Genomic DNA, 24,182 nt, shown 5'->3' with positions numbered 1-24,182 from the left:
CCCAACTGAACTGGTGGGAAATTACCATTACTCTATATTGAGTGTGTTATGAATGGACTTGATAGAAACATACAGGAGGCCAGTTTTGTCAACACAATGAAGGCGTTGCTGAAAAAAGCAAATCTGGAATTTTAAGATTGACTTTTATTATACAATATATAGTCTGCCCTGCGAATAATGTATTTTGGTTTTAGTCCCTGACGAATCCCCAAACCAGCAAATAAAACAAAAAGCAAACTAACCCACAGACTTGTTGAATTGAAAATGTGAACATTAGTTTTAAAAATTCTTAGTAGGTTACTTAAAAGTGTTTTTTTTTTCCAAATATAAAATATTGGAAAGTCTACTGTTGTGCCACTGTAAGTACATTATTTCCATCTAAGCTTTATGTAGATCATAATTTGAAAACTAGAAATTAATGGGAGTCAACTATGGTCAGTAGTTTAATAGGGAAAATAAAATGAATCATTATTTTAATTCAGTTGGTTTATAAGGATGAAGCCAAAATGATATCAAACATTTTGCCTGTCCTTTATGTAATAGGCAGATTTTATTTTAAATGTTGTTTAACCTTTCAGATTGTTTTTACATCTATGATTCAGTTTAATCTTTAACTTTGTATAGAACCCTGCACTTTATCACTTTTTTATTGTCTACTATTGACTTTTAAGTTTGGGAGAAATGGAAAATTTTGGGACTATGAGATTACAATCTTTTTCCTTACCTATGTCATTCAGTTTTAGTCATTAGGTCACAGGAGTGAAGGGAGGGGACAGTGGAAGTTCAGGTTGTTTTTGTTAAGGTTGTTTTGAGCTGCATTACTATTTTGTACCTAGGATAAATTTAAATTTACCTGGGTGATAAGGAAATTCTGACTCTGCTCTTATAAAATGCCCTCCTCTCTCCTTAGAATAGTTTATAAAGTCATTTTTTCAAAGTTTTAAAATAAGGCAGTCAGATTTCAAAGCATAAATCAGAATTTTACTATTTAGCATATATTCTAGGAAAATGTCTACCTTTAACGCACAACTAATGAACTAAACAACCACTTGGCATGTAGCAACATTCATGACCCCTGAATCTGAAGTGATTTCTATTTATAATCATTGCTGAGAAATCTGTTTTTTCCAAAAGTTAAAAGGAAACTAACTAGGTTCCAAATGTATGAGTTGTAATCCATCTACTTCCCTGTGTAATAAAACCAAAACTTTTAATCCCCATTTAAAAATTTTGTTCTGTAAGAATGTTATTTTTTGTTACTGGCTCCTAGAGCCTAAATGAGCCTATTCTCTTATTTTTAGTAGGCAAGATAGTTCAAATGCAACAATTTTGTGATACATGAATACTATGGATTTTTATCAGATTCTCCTGTCTCTCCCACAGAGCAGATACTCAACAAATGCTTGTTGAGTAATTGGAAGAAAATATATTAACTTATTTCAGAGCTTTACCATTTCTTTCATCAGTGTTTGTTCAGGAAAGATGTGCCAAGAACAGCTTTGATGGCATATTTTTGGGGAAGGGGGAAGAAAGAATAAAAGGGCTGAAAGTATTTTATTTTCAGCTCATGAGAGCTACTACTTCAAACTGTGTGCTCAGTCACCTGAGCCATAATTCTAATAGGAGGGCTGTTGTATTTGAAATACTACATTTTTTCTTCTCCAGGGAGACTTCTCTAGTTTCCCACCTCCTCACCTGTTGCTCTAAAATTTTCCTTCCCTTTTTATTTGTTGCATAAGTATAACAGTTAAAAAAAAGAAGAAAGAAAAACTACCCACATTCTTACCACATCAGCTGTCTTTAGGGTTCTGTGTTCACTTCCAGTGCTTGTCTATGTAAATATGTATTCTGATGTACCTATAAGTAATCACTCCTAATGTAATTTGTCTTTGGTATTTTAAAATTTTGCAGCCAGGCAAGACAGCCTCACAGGGATGGTAGGAACAATTGATAATCTGGTGTGAGGATGGGAAGAAAACAAAAAATAAGTGAGGGTGAAGACCGAGCCTTCCGTGTTTTTTTTGCCCCCAGTCCTGAAGCCACGCTGTTGCCATCATGATTGCGATGATGCCCAGTTTGAGCTTCAGACTGTGTGTACCAAGAAGGCTTACCTCACAGTAAATGAAGGGGTCTGTAAGCAGAGAAACCCGTCAGACTGACTGGTTATATTATGAGCCATAGAACCATTGCCGTTTTTCTGTTCCCCAGTTGTACCCATAAAGAGGTGTATCTGGGCTGAACACTTAGGCTCAAATCGGGGGACGGGCAGTCAAGTACCAATCTCTGTTGCTCTGACAGGTGAATTTTAGCAACTCTCTAAACTCAGCTTCTATACCTGTAAGACTGTGAGTGAGACAGATAGTGATGGGGAAACACTTTTAGAAAGTAGAAAACAACTTACTGGTTACTCTGTTAGCATGATGCAAGTTGCCAAATGGAAAATGAATGAATGCAAAAAAAAATACAGCTGGATTGTGTGCCACAAGTTTATTATTCAATAAATGTTTTGTGGTTTGATGTGCAGTATCGTATTATTAATACATTTGGATTAGGAATCCAATCCTAACACATTCTGTAAGAATCAGACATAATTGATTTCGGAGACAAATGGCTTTGCTAACTTATTTTTGGCCTCAATCATGTAAATCAAGCAGTTTTCTGGAAAGTGAGCCATTCCTGGTCTGCAGAGGAAGAAAAACAAATACACCAAAAGTTTTTTAAAATAAAAGAAATCATTGAGCCAAAGATTGATTCCCTGTTTACTTGGTTACATTCCTTGTGAGCAAAAAAGCCTTTTCAGGGTGAAGGGGTGAAGACTGTCTGTATCTATTCCTTAGGCCCAATCAATAAAAGAATTAGTGAGCTTGTATGTAAAGATTCTTTAAGAGAACTGCTATACAAATAAGAGGGCTTATTATATGTGAGTTAATTCCATGTAATTGTGAACTTTCCCATAGAAATAATGGACATGACCCACTTTACCCCCATCCTACTCCAGCAACTAACCCTCAAGTTTCTAGTCACTGAAAAATGAGACACTAAAAATCATCCCCCCCAAAAAAACCCCACAATTTTCTAGAACAATAGCAGTATCCTACTTTTAGTCCATCCTAATGGGGTAGGTGTCCAAACGAGAAAGATGACCATTACGTGAGTTATCTGTGACTGTGGGCCTGCTGGATTCCTGCAGTGTGATGGCCTTTATCTACCACTCACTTAAAATAACTCTCCAAATGTCCATTACCTGTGAAGCAGTGACTGGCCCTCAAAGAAGTAAGAGACATCAACGGGTGCATCCTAAGAAAGAAAAGGACAGTTGTCAGCCTAGACCAATCATACCAACTCATGATTCCTGCCATCTCTACACTTGTCCATATGTATACTCTTAAATTTCTAGAATTCATCTTCCTTGTGAATCAGGGGTCTGTAGGTGGTAACTCTTTGTCACTTCAAACCTCTATTCTCCAAAAGATCTTTTTGGCAACAGATATCTTAAGCATCGCCCCGACATTGGAAACAAGTCAAGAGAGGCTCATTGAGTAAGTCATTTACCTGCTTTACATGTTCCTGTTTACTCAACTGACAGTACTTGTTTTACCCCTTAGGAATGACACAAGAGTAAAATAATATAGATGAACCAGTTTGAAAACCTTTTTAAAACAGCATAACAATGTAGGCTATAATATTGTCTCAGTGGTCCCCACCCATTCTCCCCTCCAAAATTATACTCTGAATTCTGAGCAAAAGCCCTACTCCCAAGCCTTGTCTGTGTGGTCACTAGTTAATGCTCTTGCTTACCTTCCCCAGCCTTACTTTCCAGTCTCTGGATTTACCAGTTACCAACACAGCTGGTGGTGGGATATATGAATGGGAGAAGCAAGAGCTCCACATATTTTACCTATTTAGATTACTGTAGGTTCCAAACTCCCTGAATAGATGTTCGTACTAGAATAGCATGAATTGTAGGATATAATTAGCTCAGTATGTAGTCACATATAAAGCCTTAGAGTCAGACAAAGCTTCAAATAACTTTTGTAAAAGGATGGAAAACAAAGGGGACATAACATTTTTATGTCTGCTGTGTTCCAGGCATGCTTAGTATCAACCCTGGTCCTCTGAGAACCCTGCACCTGGATTCATGTTATTTTTACTTTCTTCACAGCAACTATCAACACACTTCATATTCATGATCTCCCTGCTGGCTACAAGCAGTCATTCCTTCAAGTATTTATTGAGTGCCTACTATTTTCTAGGCCTTGTTTTACAGCAAGGCAAACATCCTTGCCTTCATGGAACTCACCTTCTGGTAGGGAGAGCAGACAGTAACAAGATACATTATGTCAAATATCAGAAGGTGATAAAGTGTTATGGAGAAAAAGCAAAAGCATTAGCAGGTAGGGGAGTCGGGGGTTGAAAGTACAGTGCAGGAGGTGAGAGAGCAGACTAGGCACATATTTAGGGGAGAGTGTTCCAGTCAGAGGGAGCAGCAAGTGCAAGGGCCCTAAAGCGGGACTATATTATTAAAGAGTAGCAAGATCAGAGTGGCTGGAGAGAGAAGTGAGAAGGGAGAAGGAGTGGTGGGAAAGCAGAAATAACAAGGAGCTGGATCACACAAGGCCTTGTAGGCCCTTACTACTCAAAGTATACTCCGTGGACCCACAGCATCAGCCTTACCTGGGGGCTTGTTAGTAATGTAGAATCTCAAGCCCCACCTCAAACCTGCTGAATCAGAATCTTCCTTGGAACACGGTCCCCAAATACTTGCATGCACTTTGAAGTTTGAGAAACATGTTGGAACATGTTTAAATGGAAGAGTGACATAAATTCATTTTATAAGGGTCACTCTGGCTAGCTGCGATACTGAAGAAAGACATAATGAGGGCAAGGGTGGGAGCAGAAGGACCTGTCAGAAGGCCACTGAAATCATCTTGATGAGAGGTGATGCTGCCTTGCATCAGGGTGGTAGAAGTGGAGTGGTAAGAAATTGTTAGATTCAGGACCTATGTTTGAAGGTAGGGTCAACAGGAATTCCTAATGGATCAGATGAGGGATGAGAGAGAGTCACCAATGATGCCAAGGACTTTGGTCATCAACTGAGATGAGGGAAACTGCAGATTAGGTTTGGAAGGGAAAATTGGAAGTTCAATTCTGGATACAATAAGTGAGATGTTTTTTAAACATCATAGCGGCAGAAGTCTGTGCTGGAGTTATAAATTTGGGAATCAAAAGCTAGAGGTGGGCCCTGGCTCATGTGGCTCAGTGAATTGAGGGCCGGCCTGCAAACCAAAGGGTCACCGGTTGATTCCCAGTCAGAGCACATGCCTGGGTTGTGGGCCAGGTTCCCAACAGGGGGCGTGTGAGAGGCAACCACACATTGGTGTGTCTCTTCCTCTCTTTTTCCCTTCCCCTCTCTAAAAATAAATAAATAAAATCTTTTTAAAAAAAAAAAGCTAGAGGTGTCATTTAAAGCCAGGAGACTAGATATGATCATCAAGGCAATGAGTACAGATAAGAAGTCCAAGGCCTAAGTTTTGGGACATTCCAACATGTAGAGGTTGATGGGAGGAGGCAAAAACCAGTAGAGACTGAGAAGGAATGGCCAGTGAAGCAGGAGGAAAACCAGGAGAATATGCTGGTCTAGAAGCCAAGTTGAATGTTTAATGAAGGAGGGAGTGATCAGCTATGGCAAGTGCCGCCAATGGGCCAAGCAGAATGAGCACAGAAATACGACTATTAAGTTTTACAAAGAAGGGGCCATCGGTGCCTTGACAACAGAAGTCTCCATTTTCACTGAAGTCTCATCAAAGGAAACAGGGCAGAAAGGGTAGAGCTTACCGGAGGTTTGTTTTTGTTGAACTTGATGGTGAAGAAGGCATAGGCAGACTGTGGTATCATAGGCCTCTGAGCAGTTGGGAGGCTCCAGCGTACATAGTAGATGTAGTGGAAGCTGTGAACCACATCTCTTGTCTCTATCAACTTTGCGTAGCACACCAAGCAGTCTTGATACTTCCAAGTCTGTTTTATATTAAAAAAAAAAAAGAAAGAAAGAGCACACAGAGAAAGACAAACAGAATTCTGTTCAGGCCTCCGATAAACGTAGTGCACAATAGTAGCAGTTACAGCCCTGCTTCTGGAGTCCATTTCCAATGTTTTTGATTGGGATTCATAGTAGAGTTAACTCCCCATTATCTCTACAAGTGGAAGAGAGAAGAGGTGGAGCTGAAATGGAATGAGTGACTAATGCAAAGATCACTTGAGATTGGGCTTTGGACTTTACATTCTTATACTGAGATGTGGGTGTGTGCATATACACCACACACACATACACACTCACTTCCTTGTAGATCCTTACTTGGGAGACCAGTTTGGCTCATTAGAAAATCATTAGAAAGTGATTAGAACGTGAGGTCTGCTTACTGTACTCAGAGAGACCTAAAGGTGTGACTAGAAAATAATTTGAAGCTGATTTCACAAACTGTTTTTGAAAATCAGATTTGATTCATTGCATCCATAGGTGGTATATAAAATAAAGTCAGAAAAGGAATGAATCAGGCAACAGGATCTTCCAAAACCATCATATCCCTGTCTATACCTCTAGAGAAGCTTCCCCTCAAAAGTACAAATCTTATCAGCACCTAGGGTCCACCACAGAAGTCAGAGCAGCCCTGATTCTTAGAACAGGACCTTGAATGTTATAGGTAATTAACAAGTTCAATTCAACTGAAACCCCTTGGCTGTCTATTAGGGCACAGGACGCTTCCAAATCCAAAAAGATCCTGAATTAAGATGGAGGTCCACAGAAGGAAGGAAGTGGGATTGTCTAACAATCCCGCTGATGTGTGGAGGAAGTGTGGGAAGAAATGGGAAAATGATTTCAGGCTCTCCTTAGAACATTTTTTTTTAAAAAACCATTAGGCTGGCCTTCTGCCTTAGCTTCCTTTATTTCAGGCTTCTGCCCAATTGACTCTTTCAGTCAGCCAGAGAGGAGCACCAGACTCTAGATTCCTTGAGATTAGGGACTGTGACTTCCTACAGAAATCATCATTCCTTTTAATGAGGTTTGATAGTCATCCCCTTGAAGCCCATAGAAGCATGCCCTTTTCCCCAAACCTTCTATAGTATTTTTTTCAGCCCTAATTTTTAATCTGTCAGATAATGACAGACTTTGTAGCATTGGAATGTCCCTAGAGATCATCTGATGAAGCCCTTTACAGATGAGGATACCAGGGCCTAGAAATGGGTAAGGACAGTCCAACACAACAGCTGGGATTGGGGCCCCGGGCTCCCCAGCAGCCAGCTCAGTTCTCTCTCCACCCTACCAGATCTAAGTTCTAAGATTCTCTCCTCCTCAACTTGGTGTGTTAGTGGGGTTTTTTTCCCTTTTATAAACTAAGACAGCCTTGGGCACATTAAATTCAACTACCTCCATCAGGCCAATCTCTTTCCATTTTTACCACTGCACAGGCAGCTGACTTATGTAGTTCCAGTGGGTGTGTGTTTTCCTTGTTCTGCAATCTTTACATAACCTTGCTTCATATACTCGCTTCCAGGAAACAGTGTGTCATTATGTCACTCTGCCATGGATGGCTTAGCCCATTACAGATTGGACACTCAAAATCAGCAGGCACTGGAAGTATATGCACAAAACTGTTATCAATGGCAAGTGACCTTCGAGTGAGTAGAACTGGGTATTGTGGGGGTGAAGGGGTCACTCATTTTATACCTTGTGCCTTTTTGCTCACTGGGGATTTTTATAATGATGTTTTATTTTTATTATAAAAATAATGTCAACTGTGTGGTAGGCCTTGGGGATTTTCCAGTTTTCTCCTATAAGGAACTTATGTGTCTATTCTTGTTGCCAGGTTATGTTCCTGAAGAGAATAAACCAATTATTGTGCCTGCTGTCAATGTGTAAGTGTACATATTCCCTCCCCACAGACACACAAGCCTTCTGACACCAGATGGAACCATTCTTATTCACACCACAATACCTTAAAGTCTCTTGAATTTGCATTTTGCATTGATAGTAAAACTCTGCGGGTTTTTTGTCATCAACAATTCCTTTTCCTATTGTGGTGGGAAAAATCTATCAGACAGACCTATGATCAGAACTTGATTTTCTGCTTAAACACAAAGAATTTGGACATATTGCCCAACTTCTGCAAGCCTCAAGGTTCCTCATCTGTAAAATGGATACACTGATGTACCTGCATTCAGGTTTGTTGTGAGGATTAAGTGACATGATGCACATGTAGTGCTCAGCAGTGCTTGGCACATAGCAGTGTTCGGTAAATGGTAACTCATTTGCCATCCCCTGGTGTGTGGTAGACTCTGGGACATCTGCACGAAGCTTGAGAAAGCTCTATCAGAAACACCTGACACTGAGATGGTAGATTTCAATTCACTGCATTACTGGGGCTGAAAACAGGGTGATTTGATGTCAGGAGTTATGTAGAGCTTTTAGCTTTTCAGTCATGTTCTAATTGTCTCTGTCCTCACAAAAGCCCTACAAAGTAGGAAAGCTTGCCCTGGTCAGTGTGGCTCAGTGGGCTGGGCATCATCCCATAAGGCAAAAGGTCACCAGTTCAATTTCCAGGCAGGGCACATTCCCGGGTTGCAGGTCAGGTTCCAGGTCCCCAGTTGAGGATATGCAAGAGGCAATTGATCGATGTTTCTCTCCATCCCTTTTTTCCTCCCTTCCTCTCTCTCTAAATAAAATCTTTTTAAAAAACAAAGTAGCTAAGCTCTTCATCTTCAAGAAATAATGGTACAGAGAGAATAAACCTGTTCATGTATTTAACATTTATAGAGCGCCTATAGAGGCTGGTGATAGAGAAATGAACAGAAGTCTCTGTCCTCATGGACCATATGCTCTGGTGGTAGAAGAAAAGCAATAGAGTGGATAAGTAAAATCTAATATCTTAAGTAGAGCTAAGTACTAAATAAAAAATAAATCAGACCCCCAGCTGATGTGCCTCAGTGGACTGAGCACCAGCCTGCGAACCAAAGGGTCACCGGTTCGATTCCCAGTCAGGCCACATACCTGGGTTGGAGGCTGGGTCTCCAGTATGGGGCGCATGAGAGGCAAGCACACATTGATGTTTTTCTCCCTCTCTTTCTCCCTCCCTTCCCCTCTGTCTAAAAATAAATAAAATCTTTTTTAAAAGAAAAAATAACAACAAAAAAATCAGAGAAGGAGAGAGGGTTGCAATTTTAGATGAGGTGGATAGGAAAGGCCTCAATGAGCAAGTGGCATTTAACAAAGATCTGAAGAAAGGTAGGGCATGAACCATGAAAATAGATCTCAAGGGAGAGTATTCCCTGCAGAGGGGACAGTAAGTGCAAGGGCCCTGAGGTGGAGACATGCCTGGCAGTTGAACAGCAAGGAGGCAAGTGTGGCTGGAATAAGGAAGGTGAAAAGGGAGAAGGTAGTAGGTGATGGAGTCTGAGCAGTAAGCTGGGAGGGAGGAGGGGACTCAGATCACATTGTGTCCTGTAAGACTATTGTCAGGACTTACATTTGCCTTTTGTTCAGAATAACCAGTGAGATTTGCAGGGGAAATTTTTCTTGCTTATTTTGTGTCCCATTCCAGTCTGATTCACAAACCCTGGGTGTAGCAGGCAAGGACTTTTGCCCAAATGGAGATGTGCTTCAGAGCAAGAAAGACGAAGAGTAAATAGTATTTGGCACCATTTATCTTCACTATGCTCCAGATACCCCTTCTAACTGGAATGGTGAGTTGTGCCCACTGGAGTATAAACAAAAGGTGTGAAGCCAGAAATCCCTGACCTTTCCTCCTTCTCACCTGACCAGGGCTGCCTAGAGTGTAGGGTTCTTAGGGCCATCACTCTGGTGGGCTGACCAGAGGAACAGAGACAGCAGGAAACTTCTCCCAGGGCTGGGAGTTGCCTCCACCAATTTCACCTGGTCTCTCTTCTGGGGAAATACAGTGAGTGGGGACTCTGAGTCATGCTTCTTTATCCACCCACCAGTTATGCAAAGCAACCCAGGACCTTTTCACCAGAGCTGTCAGGTTAAGCCACATGAATGGGTCAGAGTCAGGCACAGGTGGAAAAGAAGGAATTCACTGGCCTGTGCATCTGAGTGTGCAAGCAGTATGTTCCAAAGGTACAGCAAAAATACTTGACCCATGAACATCCCCTCTGTTAATACTGAGAATTCTAAAGTTGCTGTTGGAGAACTCTTGTTTGAGAAAAGACATTCCCTCCTTAGGCCAGTAGGCCCCCATTTAGAGCACCAGATGGGAAAAATTGCTTAATTAGGAATATCAGATTTTCCCAGGAAAATATAAGGAGAGGATGATACAAGCACAGGGAAATAACAATTGTGCTTTTCACCTTCAAAGACTATTGCATCTTGATTTTGGAATGCAGATGAAGACATGTAGTTGCCTTTGATATCATCTCCTAGGGATTCTGGACTTTAAACCTGCCATCAAAGAAGAACCTTTTTATTGTTCTTTGCCCTTGTACACCAAGCTGGAGTGGTCAACAAACTTACCCTAACGAACTCCTCAATTTGTACACGGCACTTTTCTGTTGTGAATTCACCATGTGTGAGCCATTTGATATTTTCAATGGGGTAGTCATCTTCTGCAAAAAAGGTGTGAATTTGTTAGTTGCCTGGTAGTGTGACATTATATTACAAAACAGTCCTTTAGGTACCCAAACAGAATTACTACCTTGCACAGTCTGAACAGCAGCAATGATGGCACTCTGAGCTAAACGTAGAGCTACTTCAGTCACCTCGCCATCATTTGTATGCACTGCTGGTCCAGTCACGTCACTCTGTTCTGTGGGCACTGCTGGTCCAGTCACATCGCTCTGTTCTGTGGGCACTGCTGGTCCAGTCACATCGCTCTGTTCTGTGGGCACTGCTGGTCCAGTCACATCGCTCTGTTCTGTGGGCACTGCTGGTCCAGTCACATCGCTCTGTTCTGTGGGCACTGCTGGTCCAGTCACATCGCTCTGTTCTGTGGGCACTGCTGGTCCAGTCACATCGCTCTGTTCTGTGGGCACTGCTGGTCCAGTCACATAGCTGTCTTCTGTGGGCATTGCTGGTCCAGTCACACCTCTGTCTTTTGTGGGCATGGCTGGTCCAGTAATATTGCTGTCTTCTGTGTGTGTTGCTGGTTTAGTCACACTGCCATCTTCTGTATGCATTGCTGGTAGAGTCGCTTTGCCATCTTTATGCCTTGCTAGTTCAGTCATGTTGATATGGTCTGTATGCGTTGTTGGTAGAGTCAGTTTGTCATCTTTATGCTTTACTGGTTCAGTCACATTGGTGTCTTTTCTATACATTGCTGGTAGTGTCAATTTGCCACCTTTATGCTTTGCTGGTTCAGTCACATTGGTGTCTTTTCTATACATTGCTGGTAGAGTCACTTTGCCACCTTTATGCATTGCTGGTTCAGTCACATTGTCTGTATGCGTTGTTGGTAGAGTCAATTTGTCATCTTTATGCTTTGCTGGTTCAGTCATATTGATGTCTTCTCTATGCATTGCTGGTAGAGCCACTTTACCACCTTTATGCATTGCTGGTTCAGTCACATTGCTGTTTTTATCCACCAATGGGATTGGGGGATGGTTATGCACATATACTATTTTGTTAAATCTGATAGTTCTCCCCTTCTTCATTTTCTTTTGGCTGGAAAAAGAAACTCAAGAAGTTACCTTGTGTGTGTGTGTGCATGCACATGAGCAAGTACACATTTGTATAAGTACAGACTATCTCTTGAATAATCACAAGAGACAAGAAATGGTTGTTTCCTCTAGGAAAGGGTTTAGGAGCTTGGGTGGGAGTGAGGCCTCACTGTTTCACTTTTGTGCCTGGCCACTGAGATCTACTTTTCCTGGAAACCAAGGACTTTCAGATTCATATTACTATGAAGACTTAAGATGTAGTAGAATGATTCCTAACTTCTTTGGAGTTCTAACAATACTGATTTCTAGTTGAGTCTTTAATAGAACCTCAAACCCTGCTTTATGTGACTGAGAGCACATAGCTATTTAAAGTGAATGAAAATAATTAGAGGCAACATGGGGGCGGGGGGTTCTCAGGTTTTTCTCTTGGATTTTACAGGTATACAATTATGTCATCTGCTAGAAAGTATCATTTTTTTACCATCTCTTTTCCTGAAATATGTATCAGTTTTGGTTAATGCTTCCAGGAAAGTGTTAAATGAAAGTGGAGATAAGGAGCATCCTTCCTTTGTGTCTGACTTCAATGGGCATATGCTTTCTGGCATTACACCAGCTGGTTTATGGCTTCAGATTTATCCCATCAAGGAAATATTTGTCTGCTCCTGTTTTAGTAAGGTATTCATCATAAATGAGGCTAATATTTTCCAAATGCCTTCTACATCTGTTGAAATTGTGAAAATTAGAGTTATCAGGGTTTTGAAGGGCTCATCATTGAGCTAGGAGTCTTTGTACACTTTTCATATTTTTTCAGTCTTTTCTCTTGAGTTGTGGCTTCTCTTTCCCTGCTATATTTAAGTCTCTTCACTTAGAAGAAGTTACTTACTTCTAGCACAGTTATAAATTCTTTGCAGGCAATCCGTGCATTGGGGGTGCTACAGGAAAGTGGGTCTCTGTCTCCTAAGGCAGCTATGTATTTTTCTATAAATAGCAACTCCCAATTTGGGGGTGCTTAGTGTGCCTCAACTCTCACCACAGCCCTGTGAGATCATGTACTACCTTTCATTGGCCCTTCCAGATCTATTCTCCCCCATCTTCCCTGCTCTCTACCCTGGAAGGCTGACCCGGCTGCACTCATCAATGAATGGGCTTTCCCATGCCCTGTCTCCCAGGAGGTTCCACACAATGGGGAGACGAGGCTGAACGAAGGAGAGTGAGGCTGAGGTATATATTCCCCAGGGGGCTGTCCCCCAACGGGGTCACCTGTGGCTGGCTGTGTGGGGAAGGAAGGCCCCTGCTTCTCCCAGGGCAGCTCTCACAACTTCTCAGTCTGGTATGGCCCCACTATAACCAGCCCTGGAGCGCTGTGCTTGCCTTTCTTGCCCTTGTTTCCCCACTGTCTGCCCAGACCTTTGTAAATATTCCCTTAACCCTTCTCTACCTACCCTACTTTTAGTATGCCACCAGTTTCCTCCTGAGACCCTGGGTCATAAAGGGAGGGACTCTTGTTCCCATGCGAAAGGAATAAGCGAAGCTCACACCCAGACTGTCCGGCTCCACAGCCCGTGCTCTTAACTATACTGCTATCCTCCCTCCAAGATTCACAGAGTGTTGGGGACCTGTTCCATCTGGAGTCCAGAATGTTCTCATTCTGTGCATGAGCCTCTTTCAAAAAGGGTCGACCTTTGCTCCCTTTCTCAGTGTCATCATTATTCCCAGGGCATGGTGAGTAACTGCACAAGGCAGCCCTGTTCCTGTGCAAGAATGGTTGGGACAGCCCTTAAACATTCTGGTAACAATGCTGACTCGTGTTCATTTGGGTCTTCTTATGAGCATTTTAGGCTCAGTCTTCCTCTGCCTCAGTTCCCTATTGCTGCAGCTGAGGAGTGGACAGGGCCATCTGCTGGGGGGAAATGGAATCCTCCCAGTCTGCCCATTCTAGAGTGACGAGAGGCTGAATGAAGGGTGAGGGAGTCTTTAACCTAGCACCACTGGTTTTCCCCAGCCCGATTTGGACAAAGGGATTTGGTGTAAACTCCGTAGGTAAAGACAACAATAGTGGTTTTTGGTAAATTCAGTGTGCTTTAGTGAGTCCACACAGTAACTGGATCCTTCAGAAAATGGCTCATTTGGTGACTTGGTCATTCAGTGACTTGGCTTTCAGCAAATTCCCTCTGGATGAATTGACTGGAAGCCGAATGTATGTCTCCCAACACAAAGCAAATGAACTTGGGGCTTTATCCATGGAAGCACCTCTTTAAGACCTTCCCTAAGGGAGCCCTGTGCTACAGCAGGATCTTATCCACATACATCCCTGAGCGCAAATCTTTCTTAAGCGTCCCTCTGACTGGCCTCTCCTTTTTGTGTCCTCCCACCCTTAACAACCCCCAATACCTGAGTGACCAGATCCTTGTTGGAAATAGCGGTAGCCAGGGAAGCCTCAGAAAGAGTCTCTCAGCAGCTTTTCTCCAGGATTCCCAGACGGAATGTTTACAAGTGCTGCCATGGAAACCCCAGTTTCAACCAATGGGAAACAAAGCCCAAATAAGAACTCTGGCCACTTCTGTTAATAACCAATGGGAAACAAAGCCCCAGTGAGAACTCTGGCTACTTCTGTTAGTAAAGGAAGGGGCTAGTCAGGTAAAGCAACAATTTGACTTCCAAAGCAGGACCAAGCTGTAGTGTCCATACCCAGCTTCTCCCCTGCAGGAGATGATGAGTTTACAGGGCTGCCACAGCAAGGATAGCAAAGCAACAATGAGCCTTGCAGTCACTGTGTGGAGGACTCAGTATGTGTTAAATCATTTACTCCTCATCCTCATAGCAGCCCCTGAGGCACAGAGAGTATTGAAGAACTTGCCAAGCCCTGGCTGCCCTGGCTTCCCTGGCTGGTGTGACTCACTGGCTGGTGTGGCTCAGCTCACTTGGAGCATCATCCCATAAACCGAAGGGTTCAGTTACTGGTCAGGGCATATGCGTGGGGGTCAGTCCCCCATCAGGGTACATATGATACAAGGAAGCCAGCCAATTAGTTTATTTATTTTGAGAGAGGGGGGGGAAGGGAGGGAGAAAGAGAGGAAGAGAAACATCAATGTGTGGTTGCCTCTTATGTGGCCCCCAATAGGGACCTGGCCTGCAACCCAGGCATGTGTCCTGACTGGGACTCGAACCGGCAACCCCTTTGGTTTGCAGCCCACACTCAATCCACTGAGCAGCCAGGGCCAATGTTTCTTTTTCACATCAATGTTTCTCTTTATCTCTTCCTCCCTTCCCCCACTCTTTAAAATCAATAATCATGTCATTGGGCTAGGATTTAAAAAAAGAAGAAGAAAAAGAAGTTGTCAAAAACTCAAACCCAAAGCTGTCCAACTTCTTGACTGAGCTTTTTGTTTATTATTTATTCCCAAATTCTGAGGTTAGGACCTCCCTCTGTGCTTAATTATTTTCAAAGATTGTCTTTTTTATTGATTCACATTAAAAAAATAATAATTTGAGGTAAAATTCACATCACATAAAATTAACCATTTTAAAGTGAACAATTCAGTGGCACAGTATATTCAGTGTTGCTTCCCCCACATTTCAACATCTCCGAAATGGGGGTTCATCATATAATCAATGATATATTATGATTTAATTCAGGGGTGTCCAAACTTGTGGCATCTCTGGGCCACACTGGAAGAAGAAGAGCTGTCTTAGACCACACATTAAGTACACAAACACTAACAAAAACTGATGAACAACAGCAAAAAAAAGGTCTGTACATAATTTTCATGATATCCACCACCACAGATAAGCAAAAAAGTCCTCATATAATAACCCTAGTTATGCAGCAGCTCTTCTTATAGTATTTTTTAAACAAATATTTATTTTCAGAGAAAGAAAGGGAGAGAAACATATGTGAGTGGTGACTCTCGCATGCCCCCAACTGGGGACCTGGCCCACAACCCAGGCATGTGCCCTGACTTAGAATAGAACCGGTAATAGAACAGCCTTTGGTTCACAGGCCAGTGCTCAATCCACTGAACCACACCAGCCTGGGCCCTTTTGTTAATCTTTTAAAATCGTCGAGCAGGTTCCCATGTTTATGATCACTAATATAGAAAATGTACTTGTCTAAGTAATGAATGTCATTGATTTTTTAAAATATTTTTATTATAAAAGAAAAGAGGGCAATATAAAACTAGTGGGATGTTTGACATTGTATTTGAGAAACTAGTGCATCCATACCTGGTTTGAGAGAAGTAGTTGCAGTTCTCAGTGAGTTCTCAAGGTGCTCTTCAGATATTTTGGTTCTGATTTTACTTTTAATGTGGTTCATTCTTGAAAATAGTTGCTTGCCAATGTAGGTGCTGCCAAATAGCGATGACATGAATAAGGCACAATTGTGAAGCAAGGGATATTTGTCCCTGGGAAGATAGGACCTATAAAGTCCACTAAAGAGACATGACCAAATTTTTCTTTAAGTTGAATGTCAGATTGCAGCTCTATGCATTCCACTTGAAAATTGGCAGGTAACATATTTATGTCGGCTGAAAATGGAGTAACAAATATAGCAAAATATTACTTTCCCAGAAATCTTGAAATCTGTTTTCAAATTCTTGTATCAAATCAAAAAGCAAGGCTGCATATTTTTTGCTGTTCACAGAACTGTTTAGCCAATGTGTTGAAATGCATAAAATTATTTGCCTTAATTTGAACTTGCCATAATTTCAGTTTCATTTGGAACACCGTTACAGTTTGAAACAGAGTATTGATAAGTCAGTTTTATCCTTGAAGATGTATATTTAACTCATTTAAATGAGCAGTTGAATCCACTAAACATGCTAAATCCGGAAGCCAGTTTTCATCATCAAGTTCCAGCACAAATTTGCTTTTTGAAATCATGAATGACTTGATAACATGTCACAAACTAAAATCTTTTCAACATTTGGCCTCGACTTAGCCATCTTACATCCAAAAACTAAATGATGTCTCCATAGTCACCATCTGTACTTTTAAGGAATTCCTGGAATTGGGGATGATTCAGTCCCTTGGCTCTTAGGAACTTCAGTCTTGATGATAATTCGCATGTCATTATCCATTTTTAAAGCTTGTGTGCATAAATTTCCTTGATGTACTATGCAGTGATACTTCATCAGACATGAGTTTTGGGTGGCAATTGCATCATCTTCTATTAATTTTACAAACCCCTCTATTTCACCTGCTATCACCAGGGCACCGTCAGTAACTATACCAGACATGTTGACAATGGACAAAGAAAATCACTTTAACATATTTTTTACTGTTTCATATAAATCTCTTGATTTAGTTGTATCTTTTAATGGCACTAAAGATGCCATTTCTTCAGTGACATCATATCCGTCATCAATACCTCTAGTAAAAATGGCAGGTTGAGCCATATCTGTAGCATTAGTGTTATCACCCATCACCAAAGCATAAAATTCAAAATTAGCAGCTTTACTCTCCAGACTTCTTTCAATAGATTTTCCAATTTCTTCAGTTCTCCTGGCAAGACAAACTGATTTTAGAAATAATCCCCATTTTTCAGGGCAAATTATATCTGCCATGCTTTTTATGCATTGCTTAATAAACTCACCATCAGTAAATGGTTTTATTTTTTATATATATATATTTTTTTAAGATTTTATTTGTTTTTATTTTTAGAGAGGAAGGGAGGGAGATAGACAGAGAGAGAGAGAGAAACATCAATGTGCGGTTGCTGGGGGTTATGGCCTGCAACCCAGGCATGTACCCTGGCTGGGAATCGAACCTGAGACACTTTGGTTCCCAGTCCGCGCTCAATCCACTGAGCTACGCCAGCCAGGGCTTATTTTTTTTTATATTAAATATGCTACCACATAACTATCTTTTACAATGGAATCCACCCGAGTCATAACTTTTTGAAAGAATTTTTATTGAGAGGACAGACTTTTTTCCACTATTTTGTCCTTACAACATAATCCTTCATATGCCTTGAATCCAGCAGCATGTTTTTGTATATAATGCCTTTTCAAGTAATAGTCTTTGAAAACTTGTACAGATTCCCTACAACTTAAGCAGAGTGCCTTACTGTTTGCCTTGACAAAAAAGTAGGCATCTGTCCACTTTTCACTGAACAATCTTCTGAAATGTTGTAGAAACCATGCTGGGATTAAAAATAATAATAATAGATAGGGACTTTATTTACATTTATTATAAAAATTAGCCTGGCTGGTGTAGATCAGTGGATTGAGCAACTAGAGGCAACTACACATTGATGTTTCTCTCCCTCTCTTTCTCGCTCCCTCTCTCTTTCCCTCTCCCTTCCCCTCTCTCTAAAAATAAATAAGACCTTTTTAAAAAATTAATTGACAGGGAAATAGACAGCAAGGTTTGGGCCCTTCCACAGCCTTCTCAGCATCCAATGCAGGGCGGAGCAGAGGGCTGACTATAAAGCGAGATGAGCAATGTGTGAGGCGCTGCTGAGGTGTGGAAGTACCTTTAATAGTCAAATAAGAATGCTTATATGACTTCTAAATAACATTAAATGTCTAAGGTTGCAATGGTAGGTTGAAATATTACTGATGACCACTGTCTCACTAAGCCAGCATGAGCACATGTAACGTCTGATGGTGTCAATTCTACTGTCTGCACTTGGAAGATAACACACTGGAAGCTTCACACCACTGTAAAACTGAAGCCGCACATGTGTACAAATAGCAAGAGAGTATGTACATTTATTTTACATGACATTATGATACATAATCACAAAAAAATCTCATAATGTTTTAATTTATGACTTTGTGTTGGGCCACATTCATAGCCATTCTGGGCCGCATGCAGCCCATGGGCTGCAGGTTGGACACCCCTGCTTAAATGCTCAATAAACATTAGTTATCACAATCATGATGATGAAAAGACTCACCACAAAAGACAGAACCTGAAACAAATACAAAGTACTATGGAAAGTAAACTGTAATTGAAAAACAAAGTAGAGAAGTCAGAGTCCGCCGCTTCCCCAAAGCTGGAGAAATTTGCCTGTGACAATGGGGGCAGGTGTGTCTTAAGCTCTTGCTGTTTAGGCCTAACACCCAGCAGCCAAGCCAGGAGGAGGAGGACTTGTGTGGACACTGTCACTGGTGAGCATGCAGGTTCCAGAATGCCATTGATGATGGCCTGAGTTCTCTTCACTGGTCTGACTCCCACACAGCCCATCAGAGCAACTGCTAGGAAACTTCTAGTGCCACAGCAGGCCCAGATCCACTGCCCTGCCCTGCCCTGCCCTGCCCTTCCTCTAGGTTACCTGCAAGATGGGGTCAGGGGAAGCTAGAAATAGTAGGCCCCTACTGCCAAACTTTTGTGGGCAAGGGCATTAAGATCTTTCCTAAGAAGCCCTGAGGCCATTGGTGAGAGGCCCAGGGTGAGGACCTGGCCTGGGAGGGCTGCCAGTGGGATTCTTAATTGCCTAGGGGAGACATATGTAGGCAAGTGATGAGAAACTCCTTATGGGCAAAAATGCTTTCATGACACAGGAGGTGGGGGGAGCCAGGAGAGATTTTTAGAAAGGCTGCTCTGTGAAGCAGGAACCTAAACTCCCCTGGGCCAAAACCTTACGTCCCAGCCAAGGCCCTCACTGAAGCGACAAACTGTGGCCTCCAGGTGTTCCAGACTAGAGGCCTTTTGAACGCAGAGGCAACACTGAGGACAGGTTCTTCCAAACCTCACCCTGCTCTGCCCAGTGCAGGTAAGTGTGGAGAGGTGACTCAGAAGACCCCAAGAGGAACGGGAGAGATGTGAGGAGCAGGTGGGGCCACAGAGGAAGAGCTGGCCAGAGGCTTGCGCAGCCCAGCCTCATATTTCTCAGGAAGGAAATCAACTCTACAGGCTGTGAAGCCCCAGTCCCCACCTTGATGCCCCAGCCCGCCCTGAGCCTCCCCTATTGTCAGGGAGCCCTACCTCCCCGCACCTCCAAGCCCTCACTCTTGGCCCCACATGTGGGTCAGCAATGTGCCTACTATTCACCAGGCAGCACGGAGCCTGTGCACAAAGATGAACCACTGCCAAATGCTGCAGGCCTTCAGGACAATGCTTAAGGAGTCCCTTTCTAGACAGAATACAGGTCATCCCTGTGAGTGTGCTGTGTGTCATATGTGGTCCTGGGAGATAGCCCGGCCTTCCCACTTGGGCCCCTAGGCTACCTGACTGGACAGACCCTGGGGGTAGAGGACAGGGCCTCACTTGCTCTGAGTGCCAAGATGGGGGTGGGGGTGCAATTTTGTAAGATGGATATGGTGCTCACTGGGGAGAACTGTATTTGAAAGCTTTACAGGTCTCAACACTGTTGGCTTCTTCCTGAATCGCAGACAGTTGGGGAAGAGGCCTCTAGGCAGAGGTGACTGATGGCAGAGCACAGAAAGTGGGGCCCTCTCCTGCTGCACAGCTCCACGCTTACCACTGCTGGGCAGATCGCAGGACCAGGGTCCCTGTTGGCCTTTTTGTTGGATGAACAATCGCTGGGGCCCAGGATCAGGCAAGGGAGACTCTGAAGGCCTTCCACCTGAGTACTATCCATTTACTCCTTTCCTCATCAGTGAGTTCCATCACCCCAAGTGCTCTGCTCTTCAGGTGCCTACAGAATCCTGTCTTGGGACCAGGAAATGTCTCGCACCAAGTATGCCTGCCCCTGGCCAGTCACAGAATTTATTCCTAAGTCTGAAAGAAGGTGGTGACACCCATGGGTTCTCAGCCAAAAGGAAAAAAAGATACTGGACCTTTGTTCCCGGTGGGGGAAACCCCTTAGTTTTCTACAGGAGCAGCTTGCTGATCCACATGGAAGCTTGCAAAGCGGTGTCCTTGAGACCCAAGTGCCAGGTGGGGCCAAGCACATTGGCCTGAACCAAGTGAGTGTGTATGAAGTAAATGCCAGGTGCACATATTTCCTCTGCACACACATTTACTATCAACAGATGGTCCTCCTCCTCTGCCCCTTCCTTCCCTTCCCCTTTTATAACCATTTCTTGCAAAGGGTCCAAATTATTTCCACATATTCCTGGTCTGATGATTTCCTCATCCAAGTGCAACTTTTCATTTCCTATTTCAACCTCTGGCTCCTGAGCTGAGTTCTACTGGGGAACTGGCCTGTCCCTGCACATCTTCCCGTGTAAGGGAGACCTTCGCAGATGGCTGCCCAATGGGTAGGCAGGTCACAGCCACCATAGCGAGTAACTCATATTTATGTTGCATAAGATTTGAATTTGTATAATTTTGTGATTTATTTTGGCATTGTTATGAGTTTGACTCTTGGGGAGTTTTGTTGTTATGACTTGTTTCTTTTGTCACAAAACAATGGTATTTGCTAAACAATATATGGAATTTATTTTTGATTGGTACTGAAAAAATGAAATGGAGAAAAAGTGGGGCCATCTCTTCAGGGATTCCACACCCTGGGCCTTGATTTATATTTTTTCCTACCTGTTTCTTTTCAGTCATGTTCATTCCCTCTCAGTTCCCGCCCTCTCCACCTTTGTATCCTCAAGCTCACCCTATCAGCCCCTTCCCTTATTTATCTTCTTATATTCTTTTACCCTTTCCTTACTCTTCCTTCTCCCTGCCCATGCCTAGCAAGGATGCCAGCTCGTGGGGATGAAGCTGTGGCTAAATGCTGACTTTCTCTTGTCAAGTGAACCCAGTCAGCCAGCACACATCTTTTAAATACCTGCAAAATGTGGGGGTGGCAGACTGGGGAAGTGGAGCTGAATAAGACAAGATGTCTACCCTCAATGCGCTGACAATCTAGTTGGGAAGATAAGGTGTGCTCGCATGAAAAGGTAACTAGCAAGTCAAATGTAGCAAGGTATGTTGGATTTGGGCACGTTCTAAGTAAATGTGGCTGAGTGACCTTGCGTCAAATCTAAAGGGCTACCAGACTGTAGCCAGAAGAGGAAGAAAGCAGCCTATCCTCCAACAGTAAAAGCTATAAACCCTACTAAATACAGTACTGGTCAGTCCCAGGTGGGCAGACCCCTGACAGTCATGATGTCACAAAGACCTCTCAGAACATTCCATCCATCCTTCAACATGTAAAGCTGCTACAGGGTGGGTGCCTCACTGAACAGTGCCTTGCTTACAATATAAGTACTATGGCAGCCCTGACTGGTGTTGCTCAATTGGTTGGGAGTCATCCTGCAAAGCAAAAAGTTCACTGGTTCAATTCCAGGTTGCAGAATATGCCTGGGTTGCAGGTTTGGTCCCCTGTCGGGGCACCTCCAAGAAGCAACCAACCAGTTTCTCTCACATTGATGTATTTTTTCCTCTCTTGCCCCTCTCTATAAATACATACATACATACATACATACATAAATTTTTAAAGGTGCTATGGCAGAGCTGTTGCTGGACGCCTGGACTTTTGATGGTGATGCCTTGTTGTTGTGATCCACAGTCATGACTACATGGACTACTCTCAAAGGCACTGGATGAAAACTCCGGGGTTGCCCTACAGATCTAAGGTACGTCACCCCAAAGATGGGGCTCTCAGAGGTAAGAGAGCATAGTGTGTTTCTGGGGGCTGTGCTATTTTCTGGTCTATAGAAACAAAGGGTATTAGGCCTAACAGGGAAACTTTCTCTGCTGAATGAAACTGACACTCCCCCAGCTGTGTGGCAGGTGGCACACAGGGGGACAGGCAAGGTATACCCAAGAAATCTCAAACACTTGGGAAAGATTTTTGTTTTGTCAGGGCAGTAATGCTCAGTGTTTCCACTGTCCTCCCTACCTTTTTTCTACTGCTTTTGGAATTATAGTTCTTTGGGGTCATAATTGAAATTGCGTACTTGTTTGTAAATTTTATTACCTGACCATTCTCTAGCCCATATGTAATGATTGGTTTCTCCATGTTTCTGGAGCTGAGGAACATACCTGCCAAGAAACAAAACAACAGATTTTTTTTTAATGTGTTCAAACTAACAAAGCAGCAGTTACATGGGTTTACACAAGTAAGACGTACTAGGCCATTTTCTCAGTGGCAGCTTGAAAGGAACAATTAGGTCTCTTAATGCTGAACCAAGTTTTGTGGAAATCCCAAAAGCAGTGATTTGGCTCTTCATTGCAAAAGAGCCTTTGGGGAGGGGAATAAGGAAGTTATATTACAGCCAACAGCATCAAACACAGAGCACACACAGATAAGCCAAAGAAACCCTTAACAGTTAAAGATTATGCAAACATCGCTCTGGATTTAGTTTTTCAGACATTCCCTTCCCTTGCCTTTTTATCAGCAATGCACCAAAATGTGATGGTTATATTCTCAACCCTAGTTCAGTGTGCTGTAGGGTCTGCTCCAGTTTTGTCTGGAGGGCAAAGAAGAGCACATCCCAAAATAATATTGCAGCATGTCCACACCTCAGAGATGAAATATTTAGTTAGGGGGTGTGGATGAGGTGGTGGGTGGAGTGGAGCATTAATACAAGCATACACAGGCCCAAACAAAGATGCTGAGTGCTAGTCTCGTTAGTTATCTAAAATCTGTATTGATATGCTTGGGAAAGAAAAAACTCTAATTTTTCCATGTATCTTAGGTCTCACAAGAGTATAATAGGATAATTTGAGTCCTCAGGTCACAGAAGTATCATAGTGATAGGAAAACTTTAAAAAAACAAGTGATGCTTAACTTTTACCCCACTCCCCACCCTTATTCAAAAGCTTGCTTTCGAGTATGGTAGCAAGCTTCAATTCCATCCACTTACCACCTTCCCTTAAAACAAGTGGCAGCCCTGGCCAGTGTGGCCCAGTCGGTTGTTGTCCCATCAGGTCACATACGTAGGTTGTGGGTTCAAATCCCAGTCAGGGTACCTATGGTTGCCCTGGCTGGTGTGGCTTAGCTGGTTAGAGAATCTTTCCATCAACTGAATGGTTGTGGGTTCAGTCCCCAGTCAGGGCACATACCTAGGTTGGGGGTTCAATTCCAGGTAAGGATACATGAGGAAGACAACCAACTAATGTTTCTCTCTCTTTCTCTCCACCCCCCCCCCACTCTAAAAGCAATGAAAAGATGTCCTCAGGTGAAGTGGCATTAAGATGGGTTTTCCTTTGTTTTCAGAAAATACCTTCAGAGTAATTGAGGTTAGTGTTGTCTGCTGTCTCTTTGCAGTGCTCTAGGAATACTTAAGTTGTGATCACTTAAAGAGAGCTGAAGACTGCTACCAACACCTACACTTACTTACTTCCTGGCATCACATTTGAATAACTGCCTTTGGGGTTTCTAGGGTGCTTAGGGGATACTTACAACACCAGCAATGATGCACAGGGCTGTACAGTTACCAACTATTTCATATACACGACTTCATGAGTCTCAGAAACCCAGTGACATATGCAGAATACATACTATCTTCACTTGAGAGATGGAAGACCTGAGGCTCAGAGCAGTGAAGTGACTTGTGTAAGGTCACACAGCTGACAGATGGTGGAGCTTCCTGATGTGACCATCCTTCCAATCCTCCCAACATTGTACATCAACTCCTCAGGAAGGGAGGGGTTTAATGTTTGCTTTC

The 24,182-nt window shown here is 42.8% G+C and overlaps 1 protein-coding gene across 2 annotated transcripts; it reads right to left on the bottom strand.

Moving 5' to 3' along the window:
* Window positions 1-321: 321 nt before the first annotated feature.
* AKAP14 (A-kinase anchoring protein 14) lies at window positions 322-22,550 on the bottom strand. 2 transcript variants are annotated; one of them, XM_045817557.1, is made up of 7 exons: window positions 22,490-22,550; window positions 15,889-17,166; window positions 10,704-11,668; window positions 10,523-10,614; window positions 5,836-6,015; window positions 3,245-3,297; window positions 322-2,681 (listed from the first exon to the last, which is right to left on the bottom strand). In XM_045817557.1, exons 3-7 carry the CDS (start codon window positions 11,656-11,658, stop codon window positions 2,582-2,584), a joined length of 1,380 nt encoding a protein of 459 aa, XP_045673513.1. In that variant the 5' UTR covers window positions 11,659-11,668; window positions 15,889-17,166; window positions 22,490-22,550; the 3' UTR covers window positions 322-2,581. The 2 variants fall into 2 exon arrangements, with proteins under 2 accessions (XP_045673513.1, XP_045673512.1); XM_045817556.1 differs by lacking the exon at window positions 22,490-22,550 and having other exon boundaries at window positions 15,889-17,313.
* Window positions 22,551-24,182: the final 1,632 nt, after the last annotated feature.

This window comes from Phyllostomus hastatus, unplaced genomic scaffold (genome assembly GCF_019186645.2).
Source record: "Phyllostomus hastatus isolate PE091 unplaced genomic scaffold, TTU_PhHast_1.1 phas_scaffold_28, whole genome shotgun sequence".
In the NCBI taxonomy this organism is placed as follows: domain Eukaryota; kingdom Metazoa; phylum Chordata; class Mammalia; order Chiroptera; family Phyllostomidae; genus Phyllostomus; species Phyllostomus hastatus.
Note: the sequence above shows the minus strand (reverse complement) of the source record. Positions and strands in the feature narration are given on the sequence as shown.

Coding starts and splice junctions, on each gene's coding strand:
- AKAP14 (XM_045817557.1), bottom strand. CDS start 11,658: ATGAAGAAGGGGAGAACTATCAGATTTAACAAAATAGTATATGTGCAT. Junction 10,615..10,703: donor TGCTGTTCAGACTGTGCAAG/GTAGTAATTCTG, acceptor CCTTTTTTGCAG/AAGATGACTACCCCATTGAA. Junction 2,682..3,244: donor GGCCAGTCACTGCTTCACAG/GTAATGGACATT, acceptor CTTCCTCTGCAG/ACCAGGAATGGCTCACTTTC.